Below are 18,066 nucleotides of genomic sequence, written 5' to 3'. Positions count from 1 at the left end.
AGCGAGAAGCCAGCAAAGCATGAATGGTGATAGGTTTCACAACACTATTGATCGACGAGACACATCGCCGCCACGCCAAACACTAACTAGTGACTTGATAAAGATTAGGTACATGTACATGTAGGAGCATACGGAATACAACACAGATAATGACATTGTAGCAACACACGGAGTCAACACGGACACGACACATGTATGTTGATGTTGTTAGATTGACAGACAGACAAGCAAAACAAGGTGGAGGACACTGTGTTCGGAAACAGTGACCTTACTACAACCATGCATCCACGGTTGGCAGAGCCCCGGTCCATTAGGACCATTTGAACCATTATGGGTGTTGAGCCCGGTTCTGACGTGCCAACGTGGATGGATAGTAAGACTAAAAGCCTCTCTAAGGTCACTGTTTCCGAATCCGAACACACTGCTAGTGTCCTCCACCTTGTTTCATGCTGTCAATCTAACAACATGTGTGAACTATTACACACGGTTTACCTACATGTGGTTTTGAACTATACCAATCATGTACATGAGTAACATGACTGTACATTGTAGATTGAGCCTGTGTATTGTATTGTATTGTATTTATTTAAAAGGATTCTCCAAAAGCAAATGGATGCTTATCACGGAAGTCTCCCACATAAATATCGCAAGAAAAATGGGGAAATGGGGAGAGGAGAGTGGAAGATGAAGCATGGGAAGAAGGGAAACAAGTACCTAAATATCGAGGTATAAAAGCAGGAAAGAAATCGACGAGGGAAGAAATCACCTCTGCAGATAATAGCGGGACATTTAGATGAAAAAAAACCCAGCAAGGATTAATTTCAAGGAAAAAAATTCTCAAACGGAAAAGTTCGGAATTCCAGTCAGAGAATATCTATGCTGAGAGTAATGAGCCTTTAGAGCAATGCGAAAATTGACAGAGGACTGAACGCAGCGGATGTGTTCTGGAAGTTTGTTCCATTCCACAGATAAACTGAAGAGAGGGGATTTAAGGAAATGGGAGCCAGAACGAGGTAAAACTATAGAGGACGGGTGACGACAACTAAGGGATACATTGAATTTGAAACGAACTAGCAAAGACGGAAACTGGTAAAACACATGATGAAAATACAGCAAGGACAGAATCTGACGACGCCACTTCAGGGATGACCAGTCACAAGTACGATTAAGAATCTGCTTCGGGGTTTCCCACTCAGGAGGGTGCCGGGTCTTACAAAGCAGATATGAACGAGCAGCAACGGCTTGCAGTCGGTCTAACGTAAGCGAATCTGAATGGGATACGGCGAATGACCAGACAGGGACTGCGTATTCTAACAGTGGTCGTACGTAACACTTGTAGAGCAAATTCACGGTTGAAGCAGAAAGGAAATGTGCCATATGGCGCAACAGAAAAACACGACTGCGAAACTTATGGGTGATAGATTTTATATGGTCAGAAAAATTTAGTGAAGGAGTGATAGTCACGCCGAGATGACAGTGGCTATCACCTTTCTGAATAGGCACACCGTTCATTGTCAAGGGGGATGACGGGCCGGGGGCTAATGCATATTTTTGAAAGGGTAGGTGGACGCATTTACTGGTGTTAAACGTCATGGCAGTAGCTGATGACCATTGACAACACTTATCAATGTCAGTCTGGAGCAATGCATGATGGATAGGAAGTGAGGTGTTTGCTGGAGAAACAAGAATTAAATTAGAGTCATCAGCAAAAAGGGATAGGGTACTAGAAGCAGGGGCATCAGGAAAGGAGTTGATGCACAGGTTAAAAAGAAGCGGGCCGAGATGGGAACCTTGGGGTACGCCGGCGGTGATGGGCAAAGGGTCAGAAAGAGTTTGGCCAATGCGAACGCAAATACTACGATCACTGATAAAGTCCTTCACCCAAGAACAGGCAGAAAGAGAACACCAACCTGAAACAGATTAATGATGACTAACTCTGTCAAAGGCCTTAGAAAAATCAAGGAACAGCTGGTCTGTCACGTGTGTGCGACTGGCCGTACTCATCATGGCATATGGACACACACACGTCATGATGTCACGCTATCCCACAACGCGCGCATCCCACAACTAACTAACTTACTTCACGACACAACTCACAAGGGCACATGCGCAGTGTGAAGGGAAGACTGCATCATTGAGTGGGCAATGCGCTGTTCTTTGTGAAGCTCACCGGTATACGGTAGTACACATAATGGACAGACAATAACTGGTACTTTGTAGCGCTCTTCTGCACTGGCGGGCTACAAAGCCACATACAATGACACAGAATCACCAGCACTGCTCAAATACAATGTAATTGATTGATAGCACTATGTGACTTTCCCTACATGAGGTATTGTGCCCGAAGGCATCCACGATGCACCCTTGCCACATTCAACAAACTATTACTTCTATCAGTCTCCACACAAGTAGTTAGCTCAAACCGAATCTCCCAAGATATCGCACAACTAACTTCACAACTCTAGTGCTCGTCAAGCAGGCAAGAACTCATCATGGCTGATATCATCACTAATGGCGAGAAGGAGAACGTCCAGCTCAGCTGGCATGGCGAAGTGAATGTGGACAATTATACAGACATGGTGGAGCGCTACGCAGGTTATCGGACACAGCGCCTCAACGTCTTGAAGCTGGTCGTGGAAGTCCTGGAAAAGGAAGGTATCAACTACTGGTTGGACTGTGGCTCGTTGTTGGGTGCGTATCGCAATGGCAAGATGATACCGCATGACAGCGATACAGACGTGTCGATACTGGGTGACGAAGAGTTTGACAGGGCCAGAAAGGCCCTGCGCCAGAATCTACCCAGCGTCTACAGCATGGAGGACGGCACGTCCTACGCGGAAAAGATAATGATCAGTCACGACTCGTGCGGGACATATAAGTACTCGGACGATATTGACTGCTCCAATGTGACTGGAGACGTTAACAAATACATCCTGCGACCTGACGGTACACTTCAGCAGATCTACTATAAATTCAATCTAGGTGAGCGACGCTATCAGCACGATTGGGTCTTCCCGCTGGAGAAGATCCAGTTCGAAGGGCTGACACTGCCCTGCCCCCACAACGTGAAAGCCTACTTGGAGGAGATGTACGGCTACCTCGGAACGGACTTCAAGTACGATCCGGTGTCGACTCGCTTCGTGAAACGCGATTGAAACCCTGCCCCCAACGTCTCCAGGCAGTCCTACTCCTAGACAACAGTCAACGAGAAGCAAGTGTGTGAAGGAACCTCGGAGGTCGCTACATGTACTACTCACTATACCTCAGTCTACTGCGACCCAGTAAGATCATCGTCGTAGATGTGCTTCTTTTACTACACATTCGCCTCACCCGTATCTACAACATGACATTGTATAATAATACCTCTAGTCTAGATAGTGCACTGTGCCAGTAGGTACTTGTAGCTGGTTCTGTTTCCCAACAAAACTGTACTAAAGCGGTTGTAACGCGGACGTGTCATCTTTACTTTTGACAATCGTGTCATTATGTCAATGCATTGTTGTCATGTTGGTCTGACATGCGACTACAAAAAAATGCATTTTAAGGTCCTAGAACTCACAAGAATTAGAAATACTGGAACAACAGTTTGCAGTCAGCTATGTACATGTACATGTACATCGTAGGCGAGTGGATTGCTGTAATGGCTTCAAGTCACGGTGTGGGGTGGCGTGGTGCACTGGCGCGGGTATTAGTAGTAGTAGTAGTAGTAGTAGTAGTAGTAGTAGTAGTAGTAGTAGTAGTAGTATTTATTATTTTACTTGGGTATACCCAACAGGCCTATGGCCTTCTTACAGGGTGCCCAAGGAGAAATTGTGAGCAGCTAGCGCGAAAAGCAGGCAAAGTACGCTGGGATCGAATGATAGCGGGTAGTGCCTTAAAGCTAGTCTCGCCCTTACCTTTCATGATGCTCCTCAATAACAACCACACAATGTACACCGGTGGCAACTGAAATCCGATCCCCTGAGCGGTGCATTCACATTCTGGGGGTCTCTATTTCGTACTATTACAATCCCGTGCTGCGTCTTTGCGATGTGAACGCACCGCTCAGGGCGTCGCATTTCAGTTGCCAGCACTGTACATGTTGACAGAGTGAGCTGGCGTGGCAATTTGAATTAGGCTTTCTTTTGCTCTCTGGTGCCACAGCCTGCACAGGGCCTTTTGCAAACTAGCACTGTAGCCTCAGGGAGCACTGCACTGGAAACTGCCAGAGGGCTAGGGACGAAGCGTACTACTAGTATTCAACCACAGGTCGAACATACATGTATCCGGTGTAAAACCGGCCGGCAACTGTGCACACTGTGCAGGCTTATATTACCGCCGTTTGGGAATGTGGATCAGCAGAATCACAACGTGCACAAGTTAGTTAAATAAATTATTACTATTAGAGCAATATCCATAGCCTGCACAGTCATGGCTGCTAAAATCCAGAGGTTATGACTACATGTACATAACATGCATACTATTACTAATGTACTTGTACATGTACGCGGAGTTTTGCGGACTACCCGTCACTATCTCGTCCGCCCCGCGCCCGGGATACCTGATCAAGGTCCAGTTCACTTCAAGGCTGATTCACTCGCATCTTCTGCTACATGTACATGACATTGTACTGTATCAGTGTGAGAGTGAACTACTTTGAAGGAGATGAGTTCGAGCACACAATAATGACTGTATTGCGATGATTTCTACCCTGCTTTTCATTGAAAACACTATCTGCATGACCTCCGAACCCTTTACTATGCGGACTACCAGCAGTCCAGCACTGATCAGGTGCATTGTACAGAATTTTGTGTAGCCTACATGAACTGTGGTCAGTGTGGAGTCTGTGCTAGATCTACAGTCATGTAGTTATGCTCCGACCTCCGAAAGGATGCCAAATAATTAATTATGCTCCACATTTTCAACCACCAAATTATGCCAATAATTATGCCGGCATAATCCGCCGGTACGCGGTGCCTGTATGTTCTGTCGTCCATTACTGCACTGTGATCAGTCCGGCCAGTAACTCTGAGCTTTGTTGACGAGATCTAACAAGGGTACTTGTACATTGACATCGTACTGTAATTGTGTGAAGTCTTTCTGCATGCTGCGCTGTGTGCTTGGACTACTTTTTGACTGAAGTTTTTTAACATATCCACTCACGTAATGCCAGGCATGGCGAATGCATAGTTTCGCATTCAAGTAAGTTGAAGTATGGCCCATTATGGGGCTGCAGCTGCCGGACATAAAAAAAAAATTTAAAGAGTCAGAAGCTCGAAGACAAGATATCACACAACATTTTATTTTACAAGCAAGTGCCCGTAGTTACCTCCGATCATGGCCGACACCACGATCGAAGAGAAGGAAAACATCCCACTTAGCTGGCTGGGAGAGGTAACGGTGGCCAACTACGCAGAAATGGTGGAGCGGTACGCGCTGTATCGGACACAGCGCCTCAACGTCTTGAAACTGGTTGCGGAAATCCTGGAAAAGGAAGACATCACCTACTGGTTGGACTGTGGCTCGTTGTTGGGTGCGTATCGCAATGGCAAGATGATACCGCATGATAACGATACAGACGTGTCGATGCTGGGTGACGAAGAGTTTGACAGGGCCAGAAAGGCCCTGCGCCAGAATCTACCCAGCGTCTACAGCATAGAGGACGGAACGTCCTACGCGGAAAAACTCTTGATCAGTCACAACGCTAGCGGTACCTATCAGTATTCCGACAATATTGATTTCTCCAACGTGACTGGAGATGTTTACAAATTCAAATTGCGACAGGACGGTACGCTTCAGCAGATCTACTATAAATTCAATCTAGGTGAGCGACGCTATCAGCACGATTGGGTCTTTCCGCTGGGGAAGATCCAGTTCGAAGGGCTGACGCTGCCCTGCCCCAACAACGTGAAAGCCTACTTGGAGGAGATGTACGGTTACCTCGGAACGGACTTCAAGTACGATCCGGTGTCGACTCGCTTCGTGAAACGCGACTGAATTCCCAACCCAGGCTGCCCCCAATGTCTCCAAGCAGTCCTTCTCCTGGACAACAGTCAACGAGAAACAAGTGTGTGAAGCAACATTACTGCTCAGTCTACTACGACCAAGTAAGATCATTGTCGTACATGTCTTATTATTTTATTTTATTTATTTTTACAAAAAGACACGAACCTTCAGAAATATAGCGATGAATTGTAAAAGGCAGCACAGCGGTGGTCTTGCAAGGTGGTGAGATACAAGCAGCTCGTCCGACCAATGGTCTCGGAATCATTGCTAACTGGGTGATCAGGCTATATAAAATTGAGGGTAGGAGAAAATGAGAATGGCGTAACTCCTCTGCATGCCGGTAGCCTCGTCATGATATGAACTTTCACCGTACACAGTTCTAGACTTCACAAAATGAGATGAAACTCGGGAACGTGGAGGACCGAAACCGGACCCTCGAGGTGAACTAAGTGAGTTGTGTTTCACACGGGATGGACGGCAGTCAGAGTGAGTACAAATGGCACAGAAGATTACAGTAATGTACACTCAGATGAGTTGTGCATGCGTGTAGTGGCGACAAGCAGGGGTCGGCAAGTAATGCCGCCATTATATTGAGCACTATATGGGATTTTAAATTTCGAGGCATTACAGGGCATTATCCCTGCGTGACTGTGGTACTCATACGTAACTGCACCAGGATACATTTACAATTATTACTAATACGATTCCGGGTATCTTTTGAATGTCATGTTCCATTATCATGTTTGATGTGTCTTAGTAACTATCCCCGAGCATTATATGTAGGTTTGCAGCGTACGGCAAACCGTAGTTATCGCTGACAACCGAGCAGCAGGCAAAAGCCACGTGCGTGGCTAGGCGCGCAACAATGGGGGTGTCTGGCATGCAATGGCGGGCAGCCGTACTGGGGAAAGCCCAGGCCGCAGTACGAGTACGCCCATATGCGCGGGCGAGACTACCCCATATTCGCATAAAGGTATCTGCGCTACTAATGCAATGTTTACTAGAAGCAGGGCTCATGGCGCCTAATCTCTATATTAGGAAGCAGTTCCTTTCATGGCACGATAGGACGCCAGCGCGCGTACTAAGCCTCAACCAAGGTACAGTACTAACCGAGTACGCAAGATAGAACAGGCGGTGTGGCGGAGCAAACATACCACGTATGGAAGAGGCGAAGTCCCCGGATGCCGCCTGGTCCACAATGACAGACACCACCATGCTTATATGGGAAATAAGGCGCGAGAGCCCACCAGGTAAGGCATAAGCACGTGGCAAGCGCAAATAGCGTAAGACGTACCCATGAGGCCACAACGCGAGAGTACGGCAGCATGAGCAGAGTACGAGAGTACGATGCCGGGTCAACGCAGGGCGGACCAAGGTGTGGTAGTGCGACAGCACGAGGCACCTCAGCAGTTGGAGGTGGCGAACGCAGGGACAGCATCAATATTGCCAGCTAGCAGCAGCAGCAGATGGGCGTGATTTTTTTCTTCTTCAAGACTAGCAACGAGGAGCAGCAGGCAACCCTCGTTTCACTCGTGATTGCTTAATCACATGGCAAAAACAACAAAAATGCAACCCCATTCTATGGTGCTATGATGTGTGTGTCTCGGGGGGGGGGGAGGGGCGATAAGTGAGCATTATACGTTTCTTTTTAGGGAATTTACAAAAGTATTATGTACAGCATTAAATAGTGAAAAGCCGAGCATTACCCGCAGACCCCTAGCGACAAGCAAAGGCAAGATAAACAAGCGCCGGCGCATTGTCGGGTATAGGAATAACCGGGTATATCCAAGGTGAGGGCTACAATGAGGGCTACAGGTTACAACATGCAGATGAGGAGGCAATAATGGAAGAAGAGGTTGATGCGACTCGGCGATACTTGGGGAATTGTGTGTTGCTCCCTACGTGGGAGCTTGCGCTATTCCTACCGACTTGAATAATAGAAGAGGGCACGATCAGAGACCCTATCATTGATCGTACCCTGTTTGGGTCGAAAATAGTGTAACACTGCAGAATTGTTGTGTAGCCAAGGACTTACTGCGTTGGTGTCTGCTGGATTCACTTTAGTACAGTTAATCTTCAGTAGACAGTTCTAGTACCCTGGATTTACAATGTAGCACATCTTTCTTTGCATTGGAAGTCGTTTTGAGGGTCCTGCCTATTCTTTCCCAATGTTTGTCACTTATTCCCTGTTCGACTTTTCTATTTTCGCTATGGCCAGACAGTGGCCAGCATTAGAGCTTTTTTTGTTGTAACTTGTTTTGGATGTTATTGTGTTGTAGTAGTTGAATTCTTTATTCTCACGATGGCACCATCGCCAATAAGAGTTGTAGTTGTTGTTGCCGTCGTTGCTGTTGTTCCAAACCTTGTTTTCAAAACTTTTTTCCAATGCATCTAGCTGTTATGTATGGCGAATTAGGTTACGTGGCGGCACTCCAGTGGAAGAGGATTAGAACGTGTTCAGTGACGAGCAGCCCTTATCTGCTTGGGGGCCCACTCTTTGCACGGGTACATCACGGCTCACTGCTTCACCATCTCCAATTTACTTCCCACGTCAGTGTCCCAGCCGATCTTACCACAGGTTAATCTTGTCCACGACGTCAAGTGCATCCCCACTCCCATTCACTTGCAATGGCCACACCTTGCACGACCAATTACAGCGCAGCCATATGCACTATGTTGACCTTATTCTCTGTCTCACTCAGGAACACGAAGTCGGTGCGAGGGCGCCAGCCTTCAACTTGCTCTTAACTCTCTTCTCTTCTCGTCTTGTAGTTCCTTGATCCTTTTTACTTTTTATAAATCAATTATTATGTACATACATGTACATTGACATGTACTGGGACAAAATTTAATATGCTTGAACAGTCAGACGTGTACGACATTACACAAAACTTACTGACATAGAGTACAAGTACTAGTGTAGTTTCACGCTATTGTAGTATTGAGTATTGACGTTGTGTTCTCAAAGTAGTGTGACTGTTCCGAATCCCTTCTCAATTCAGACCTTCCCGCAACCGATGCGCTGACTCGATCCACATCTAGTCACAGCGGCTCGCACAATCATTCTTGAAGACTGTATACGAAACAACTTCCTCAGGTTTTCGAACCCAAACTGGTCCAGATCTTGCTGAACTTGTTCAACTCTGTGACCCAAGAACTCAGTACAAGTCCCAAATGCAAGTCGTACAAAGTACCAATGTGCAATGTGCAAGTGCCTGAGGAGAGTGGCATAATGTGCTTATAATTATACAGAGAGGTAAGGCGGTAGTGTTATCAGCAAGCTGACAAGAGAAACAAGCGGCATATGCAAGAATCTAGAAGAAGGTTCAAGAACAAGGACCAGCGCCTAGAGGATGCTATAGCCAGTACCATGCAAGAGCATATTGATAATGTCGCACCTTACAGATGTGTGAACAAAGAAGTGTGCAAGCATGATGTGCATAGAACGTTTACATGTGTGACAAGTGCAATGTACCTAAAAACACACTAAATGTCAGCTATAGTGTATTTACTTCAATAAATATAACTGGACACGGCTGACTAAAAAATGTCAACTATTTACATATAATTCATTGCATTCCCAACTCATCACAACCACGCGCTCTTCAGCGGAACCATACAGACACCAGCAAGGACACTTCCGTTGAGAGACAATAATTATTGTTCCACGCCTCTAGACAGCTGTTTCGCTCCCTGTCGGAGCTCATCAGTAGAGGATGAAAATGATGATAATGGAGGAATGATCATTCCTATACACCAGAAATGGCGCACGTGCGCGCTTTCCACATATAACAATGGCATATGCAAGCTGCTAAACTGGTAAAGTGTGAGAACAGCGATAAATATTCATAGTACGCGCTCATTGGTGGAGAAACACACAGGCGACGAAAATCTTACGCGGAATACTGATGCCCATGAAAAGTACATGTATGTTGTTTATTATTATGATGTTGCAATGTCCATGTATGCAGGCGAGGCGAGACTCACCGCCGAGATCCCCACCGCCGAGATCCCCCAACGCGACAGGCTCGGTTGCCGATCAGGATTCACACCAACCAATGAGCGCGTACTATGAATATTTATCGCTGTTCTCACACTTTACCATTTTAACAGCTTGCATAATGCCATTGTTATAATTATGTGGAAAGCGCGCACTTGCGCCATTTCTGGTGTAGAAGAATGATCATTCCTCCATTATCATCCTCTACTGATGAGCTCCGACAGGGAGCGAAACAGCTGTCGAGAGGCGTGGAACAATATTATCAACGGAAGTGTCCTTGCTGGTGTCTGTATGGTTCGGCTGAAGAGCGCGTGGTTGTGAAGAGTTGGGAATGCAATGAATTGAAAATATGGCCGAAAGCTCTGTCGCAATATTTAGCTCTGATATTTACATGTACTTCAACAAATAACACAGGAAAAGGATGAATACAGATATCATTACAGCTGACGGTACATACATGTAGTGGCGAAGTGACCTAATACTAGTAATACGAGTATACATGATAATAACTACAGCCGCGAACCACGTAGTGGAAAGCTACACAAGATGGGTAACCCATTTTCACATGTACAGACAATTTTTTTATTTTTGCAAAAAGGTTTCGAACATTCAGGGAGAAGACATAATCATTACTTGCAAGACACATTGGCAGAACGAACAAGGCAGACTCGAACATTCCAAGATTCTGCAGCCGTTGCGTGGCCGGTGTTGGGTGGCAGCTCCGTTACTGGGGCCGTAGTAAATGTCGTCGAGCTCGTATGCTCATACATATTCCAGCAGTGACATTCCAGGGCATGATCATGAGTACTGCTCGATAGCGCTAGCAAACTGCTTCCAATCAGCCTTTTCCCACGCCCCTTTTGTTCTCTGCTTCTTCGCCTTCAAAAGAAGTGAATAAAGGAGACATAGCAATAATGCACACCATAGCTCAGTGGTTAGAGCATCGCTGGCCTCAAGCGAAGGTCCCTGGTTCGAGTCCCAGTGGTGATAGTCAGTTTTTTCTTCAGACAATTCCCGTTTACGTCTTTCCCTCATTTTCGCTTGATGCCAGCGAGAGCATATTTTTTAAATTTAATAATTATGGACTCTTGCTAATAGTGATAGTTGTTAGGTTGATCGGTTGGTTGGATGTACATGTATGTACTTCGAAGTAATATTCTGCAACTAGCGGACATGTTGTCTACTAAAAGTAAAACGAGGACGACCAAGATAGCGATTACTACAGTACATGATTGTACTTCTTTTTCGAAGTACACGTATGTCAAAGGCAGATCTTGCTTAGCCTTTCAGGCAGCCTTGGCCTGGAATGCACTCCCAAGGAGTGCAAGGGAGATCAAGGCTGCTCAGCAATTTAAGCTTGCCTCCATTCATTACACCTTGCAATGAATGCTCTGTCTGACTTTGCTTGTCCACACACTCCGTCATGTATTCCTCTTTGCGTGCTTGTGCACCGCATCTACATGTATGAACTCTTTGTGGTCCCTCTGTTGACGGTGCAAAATCTCTTATCATATCTCCCGTACTAAATTACATAGCAATTTGTTCTTCGTTGCTACCCCCAACCACACGTTGATGTTGATGCGACCACTACGCACCACTAATCCATCTCCGAGATACCCAAGGGGGCAGCCTACCCATAAATTTCATATGGCATTCACTTGACCGTAACTTTGGTGTTTCTCAATGAATTTGAGTGAAATTTTCACCACACACTCCTGCCACTATGCTGGCCCTCAGGACATTATTTACAAGTTCTTGCGCCTCACTGACAGGCTTTCCAGGCCGGAAAAAACTCAAATTTCCGGCATAGTGCCACGGTGTGCGAGCCACCCAGGAGCCAAACAAATGCATTTACAATTTTTTCACAATTTCGTGCCCATTCTGTCCGTGGGCGGGACCCAAACCTAAAACAAGTCCAGAAGCAGCCATGGGTGATGGGTAGGGCCCCTCAACGAGGCCCTGGAATCTGTCACAGCGGAACGAGTGGGCGATCTCTCACAGACTCACACAGACTCATTTTTTTAGGTTTAGCACGTCCTACGAGGTCGTACCTTTGATACAACATCCAGTGCTGGGACCTCACAGCAAGCCATTTCCACAGCGCTGCACACCAAATCCAGGATACCCTCAGAAACCGGCAAAGACTACCACTCACGTTTCACTACTGCCTAGTACTGAATCCTACCTGACTTCTTGACACGACTCAAACTTGCCAAAGTCACTAAATCAACGTCAACTACAATAATCAAGCCACATATCTGCAACGTCACGAGGGTGCTGGCAAAAGTCCTGCTCTCTCTCACTCTCTCTCTCTCTCTCTCTCTCTCTCTCTCTCTCTCTCTCCTCTCTCTCTCTCTCTCTCTCTCTCTCTCTCTCTCTCTCTCTCTCTCTCTCTCTCTCTCTCTCTCTCTCTCTCTCTCTCTCTCTCTCTCTCTCTCTCTATCTCTATCTCTATCTCTATCTCTCTCTCTCTCTCTCTCTCTCTCTCTCTCTCTCTCTCTCTCTCTCTCTCTCTCTCCCCTCGCTCACTTGCTCTCTCCCGCTTTGAAATTCTCGTCCATAGAATTGGGCACCATTGCCCGTTTGGCCCTGCGAAGTAACATTCAACAATAGTGCCGGTATGTTCATGTTGGACCGGCGTGTACTTGCCGTGTAGGTGTGTGACAAGCGTTCATTTACGGCTATTTCATCACATGTTGTGTACGTTATAATGCGCATACCTGGAATATACATGTAAATTCATGCTGTACGCTGGCTAAATACACGATTGCCACACACACACACACACCTTCCACACCCTAAAGTTGCAATCATGCAAAAAGCGCTCCTTTTCTCACCCTCACCGCTGGTTTATTATTGTTAGAATTATATCTGATATACATTGTACGAGTACGCGGACATCAAGTGCCCAATCACAGAGACCGACGGTGATAGGTTGAAGCATACGGCACCTCACGGAATACAAGGAGGCTGAAGTCACATTTCAGTATTGTACTTCAAAAGTTGAGAGACAAGTTGTTGTTATTGTTTTTTAGTTATATATTTCAAGTCGCGGCACACACAACAAGTGGTAAGTGCTACTAGTAACACCTTCTTTCAGACATACATGTGGGCGACTTAGCACAATGAAGGGAAGGGGAGGAAGAAGCAAAATATTGTACGAATGGAAATGGTTAAGAAGGCGGGCATGAAAGGCTCCTAGTGTATAGTTAGAGACCAGAACATGAAACAGAAAATGGTGTGAATTACTACACTGCATGTCTCAGATGCAGTGGTCAGAATAGAGCGGTAATGCTACTACTGGTAGCGTGCCAGACTTGCTAAAGAGAAAGTTCACCGTCAATGGCTGATCCAACGGTCGTAAACTCAGCGTCACTGGCTGATCCAATGGTCCATAGCGTCAATGGCTGATGTGACGAATAGCATCACAACATGCGGATAGAATCAGGGGCTCACCGTTCATTTTCCACTTTAGAACGTGCCACCATTGTCGTTGGCGGTGGGGCCGTGTTGCCTCTTCGCGATGGTACAACGGGCACAGCCCTGTAGCGCACATCCGGGCTCAAGTATAGGTCCTGATTCATCAGCTCATTATGATGCTGACACATCGGCACGATGTACAGGATTCTCGGATTGTCCGCCTCTGGGAAGCGCACATGGCAACCTGACCTCCCCAAGCGGCGGCAGTTGATCACCTCGCAACACACATCGTCATTATGACCATATCCATTATGATCCTTGAAAAGGTCAACCCAGCTATGGTGGCTTCCTTTGGACGAGGAATTTTGGTAACGGTCTTCTCCTGTCCCATTGGCATTTCGCGCTATAACGGTTCTGATGCGACCCGACATTCTGAATGGCAAAAAGCAATAATGTCTCAAACGCAAGCAAAGTTCCAGGGCACGATCCAATGTTGAAATGAGCACCTCTACGCGCAACAAGGGCTTTTAAACTTCGCGCGCGGCGTTTGCTGCACGATCGTATATACATGTAGCTAGGTAGGCTCATCTCAAGCACTCCATATTGAAGCCGCTGTAAAAGTCAGCCTACGCTGCAGACCTTGGCTACATAGCGCGTGTCACTATACATGTAATACTACTAGTACTAGTAATACCGTCAGCCTATACCACTGGCCGGCCAAGGACACCGGCAGACCGCACGTTTTCTGCGTCACCTTGAAAGGCGGTGTCGAAACTTCTGTGGTGTTGAAAATAAGGCACGCGCTGGACCCCAGCCGAGTTGTATCCGTTCAGCAACAGAAGGGACTGTCCCTACGAGTGCCCCTAATACGCATACAGTATTAGTATTAGTATTACTAATAGGCTATTTCTAAAACACTGATTGCTCGATTCGAAATTATGCATAGGCGTCTTTTGAAAATATTAATATTTCGGCTTCCTCGCCTGACTCCAAGCACAGACTTATACCGCCTTGCTTCTGCTGTGCCGCTCTCGGTCCGCGTGCGTTTTTTGGCATGCCAGACAATTCATAAAATTAAGCTGGGCATTGCTCCTCCTCATGCTCTCTCCTGCCTAAGCTGGTTTGTTCAATCTCAAGACATGCGCACCAGAAACTCTCTCCGCTTCCCTATTGCGCGGTCTGCCTCTATGCAAACATCTCCTCTCTTTCTTGCTTACCGCCATTGGTCTCTCCTCCCACAAAATCTAAAATCCTGCCAATGGTACAATACATTCAAACAGCTACTGCAGAATGCAACATACTAGTTGATATCCAGCCCTGCCCTAGCTCCCCGCGCTTCTCTTACTTTTCAGTTCCCCTTTCATTCTTTTTCTTTCTCCCCTAGCTCTATTACCGCCATGGCTGGCTATCGCCCACATCACCATTTCATTGGCTAGTGCCACGTGATTGTGAATAAATAATAATAATAATAATAATTTGAAACTCGGATGTTGAGCCATAAATAAATGTGGAAGAGAAAAAGACATATGGATACGAGTTAAGAGTAACTCTCCATCACTGTAACATGATACTATATACAGTCAGAAAGTGCAATAACTAGGCACAAAACTGACAGAGTACTGAAACATTCGACGTCCTGACACCTAGCTTCAACACATCTCCGTAACGCTAACCGACAGCCTTCCAACTTGGAAGGTTCAAGGTTATGGAAAAGACCAAAGAGGGGAAGGCAAGCGCAACGAAAACGAGCAAAAGCTACAGTCCCAACGGAACAAAGAATGTCGATTGTTACTGGACGATGACGAGACCAGTACGATATTTGACAAAGCGGTCTAACTACAATTCGAAGCAGCAAAGCAGCACACCACCCAACTTGGGTGGGTCATAAATATCAAAGATAAGTAAAGAAAGGGAAGCTTTGCGAAAACGAATTGTACAAGCCGAAAGCCAAACTCCTACAGTACTCCTCATGCATGACATTGTGATGGACTAGTTGACTACAAAACAAGTTGTTTCACACGACGTACGTTTCGCCGTATGGTTCGTGACGGGTCATCAGGTGTGCAATTTGAAACTCGGATGTTGAGCCATAAATAAATGTGGAAGAGAAAAAGACATATGGATACGAGTTAAGAGTAACTCTCCATCACTGTAACATGATACTATATACAGTCAGAAAGTGCAATAACTAGGCACAAAACTGACAGAGTACTGACACATTCGACGTCCTGACACCTAGCTTCAACACATCTCTGTCAAATATCGTACTGGTCTCGTCATCGTCCAGTAACAATCGACATTCTTTGTTCCGTTGGGACTGTAGCTTTTGCTCGTTTTCGTTGCGCTTGCCTTCCCCTCTTTGGTCTTTTCCATAACCTTGAACCTTCCAAGTTGGAAGGCTGCCGGTTAGCGTTACGGAGATGTGTTGAAGCTAGGTGTCAGGACGTCGAATGTTTCAGTACTCTGTCAGTTTTGTGCCTAGTTATTGCACTTTCTGACTGTATATAGTATCATGTTACAGTGATGGAGAGTTACTCTTAACTCGTATCCATATGTCTTTTTCTCTTCCACAATAATAATAATAATAATAATGTAGAAGAGAAAAGGACATATGGATACGAGTTAAGAGTAACTCTCCATCACTGTAACATGATACTATATACAGTCAGAAAGTGCAATAACTAGGCACAAAACTGACAGAGTACTGAAACATTCGACGTCCTGACACCTAGCTTCAACACATCTCCGTAGCGCTAACTGACAGCCTTCCAACTTGGAAGGTTCAAGGTTATGGAAAGACCAAAGAGGGGAAGGCAAGCGCAACGAAAACGAGCAAAAGCTACAGTCCCAACGGAACAAAGAATGTCGATTGTTACTGGACGATGACGAGACCAGTACGATATTTGACAAAGCGGTCTAACTACAATTCGAAGCAGCAAAGCAGCACACCACCCAACTTGGGAGGGTCATAAAATATCAAAGATAAGTAAAGAAAGGGAAGCTTTGCGAAAACGAATTGTACAAGCCGAAAGCCAAACTCCTACAGTACTCCTCATGCATGACATTGTGATGGACTAGTTGACTACAAAACAAGTGGTTTCACACGACGTACGTTTCGCCGTATGGTTCGTGACGGCTCATCAGGTGTGCAATTTGAAACTCGGATGTTGAGCCATAAATAAATGTAGAAGAGAAAAGGACATATGGATACGAGTTAAGAGTAACTCTCCATCACTGTAACATGATACTATATACAGTCAGAAAGTGCAATAACTAGGCACAAAACTGACAGAGTACTGAAACATTCGACGTCCTGACACCTAGCTTCAACACATCTCCGTAGCGCTAACCGACAGCCTTCCAACTTGGAAGGTTCAAGGTTATGGAAAGACCAAAGAGGGGAAGGCAAGCGCAACGAAAACGATAATAATAATAATAATAATTCAAACAGTAGTTTGGAGGCGGTGGGAAAAACAGTTTCGTAATACGTATTCGCATGCAACGACGCAAATCCACACAATTCAGTAGACACTTTTTCTATCAAACGTTTTCTTTCCCTTCTCTTCAGGATAGTACAGGGAATGTTGGAAATTAGAAAAACACATAACTATATAGAGAATGAAAGAAAGAAAAAGTCAACACTTCAACATAGGTGTTAAAATAATTAAAGTGTTAAAAACTCAAAAACAAACAGCTGCAAGTTGTAGACAAACACGTTGAACACATCAGGGAACACTTGTCACACTTTCACGAGGTGTGACACCAAACAACTGCAACGATAACACATTCTCCTTCTGTACACATAGTTCTGGATCTATTTTACGAATATACAGAGCTTCTAACACAGCAAGATGTAACTTAGACCTTCCACGAGTCAAAATCGAAAAGATATCATCACTATACAACTTACGACAACTAGCACTGCTCGACAAATGACGCTTGATGGACGATGTCCGATCACTTAGCTCTGTCACCTTCGACGCCTGCCGTTGTTCTCTTCCGTTAGGCTTGTTTGGTTGGTTGCTCCGGTCCACACCTCCAACGTCCGTTGATTTCATGTCCGTTTTTGTTGATTTCATGGCCGTTTTCGTGTCACTTCTTGGTCTTCCTCGTTTCCTCTTGTTGATCGTTGTTGTCACTTCCATTATCGACGTATTCCGATCCCCAGTACTCCGTCTCTTCACCTTGCTTCTGGTAACTCTTCCGGTGTCTATGAGCTCCAGTGTCACATTGGGTGGTTTTCGAGACGGTCTCCCTCGCTTCCTCACGCTTGTCTGAGATGGGCCAAGCTCCCCGCCCGTCGAGGCGGAGGCGCGCATGCGTACATCTACACTGGACGCAGACAAAGGCGTTCCAGTATCGGACTGCACAGCACATTTTGGAGGACGGCCACGACGAGGACGAGTACCACGAGCGTCAACAGGGACAAGACCTAACGGCACATGTTGACGGATGCGTGCGCCCAGGTGTTGAAGGGTTCTACCTACGTACCGATCTTGACATTCTCGGCATTGAAAAAAATAGATAAGGTTGCTTCTACTAAGGGTAGGTAGAACGTCCTTCTTCACACTGAACGCACGCGTCGTTCCAAATACTAAATACAATTTCACGCACGGGTAAGACGAACAGACAATGTTGCGCACCTCCTTCTCGACGCGCGC

At 45.9% G+C, this 18,066-nt stretch overlaps 2 protein-coding genes across 2 annotated transcripts; both read left to right on the top strand.

Moving 5' to 3' along the window:
- Window positions 1-2,492: 2,492 nt before the first annotated feature.
- Window positions 2,493-3,155, top strand: LOC135816908 (uncharacterized protein RP689-like). Its single transcript, XM_065330009.1, has one exon. It carries the CDS (start codon window positions 2,493-2,495, stop codon window positions 3,153-3,155), a length of 663 nt encoding a protein of 220 aa, XP_065186081.1.
- Window positions 3,156-5,258: 2,103 nt separating this feature from the next.
- LOC135818057 (uncharacterized protein RP688-like) lies at window positions 5,259-9,726 on the top strand. Its single transcript, XM_065331375.1, has 2 exons — window positions 5,259-6,086; window positions 8,381-9,726. The coding sequence occupies exon 1, from the start codon at window positions 5,317-5,319 to the stop codon at window positions 5,974-5,976; it is 660 nt and encodes a 219-aa protein (XP_065187447.1). The 5' UTR covers window positions 5,259-5,316; the 3' UTR covers window positions 5,977-6,086; window positions 8,381-9,726.
- The last annotated feature ends 8,340 nt before the right edge of the window (window positions 9,727-18,066 follow it).

Source organism: Sycon ciliatum, chromosome 5 (genome assembly GCF_964019385.1).
Source record: "Sycon ciliatum chromosome 5, ocSycCili1.1, whole genome shotgun sequence".
NCBI lineage: Eukaryota > Metazoa > Porifera > Calcarea > Leucosolenida > Sycettidae > Sycon > Sycon ciliatum.
The sequence above is the reverse complement of the archived record's forward strand: the minus strand, read 5'-3'. Positions and strand labels throughout refer to the sequence as shown.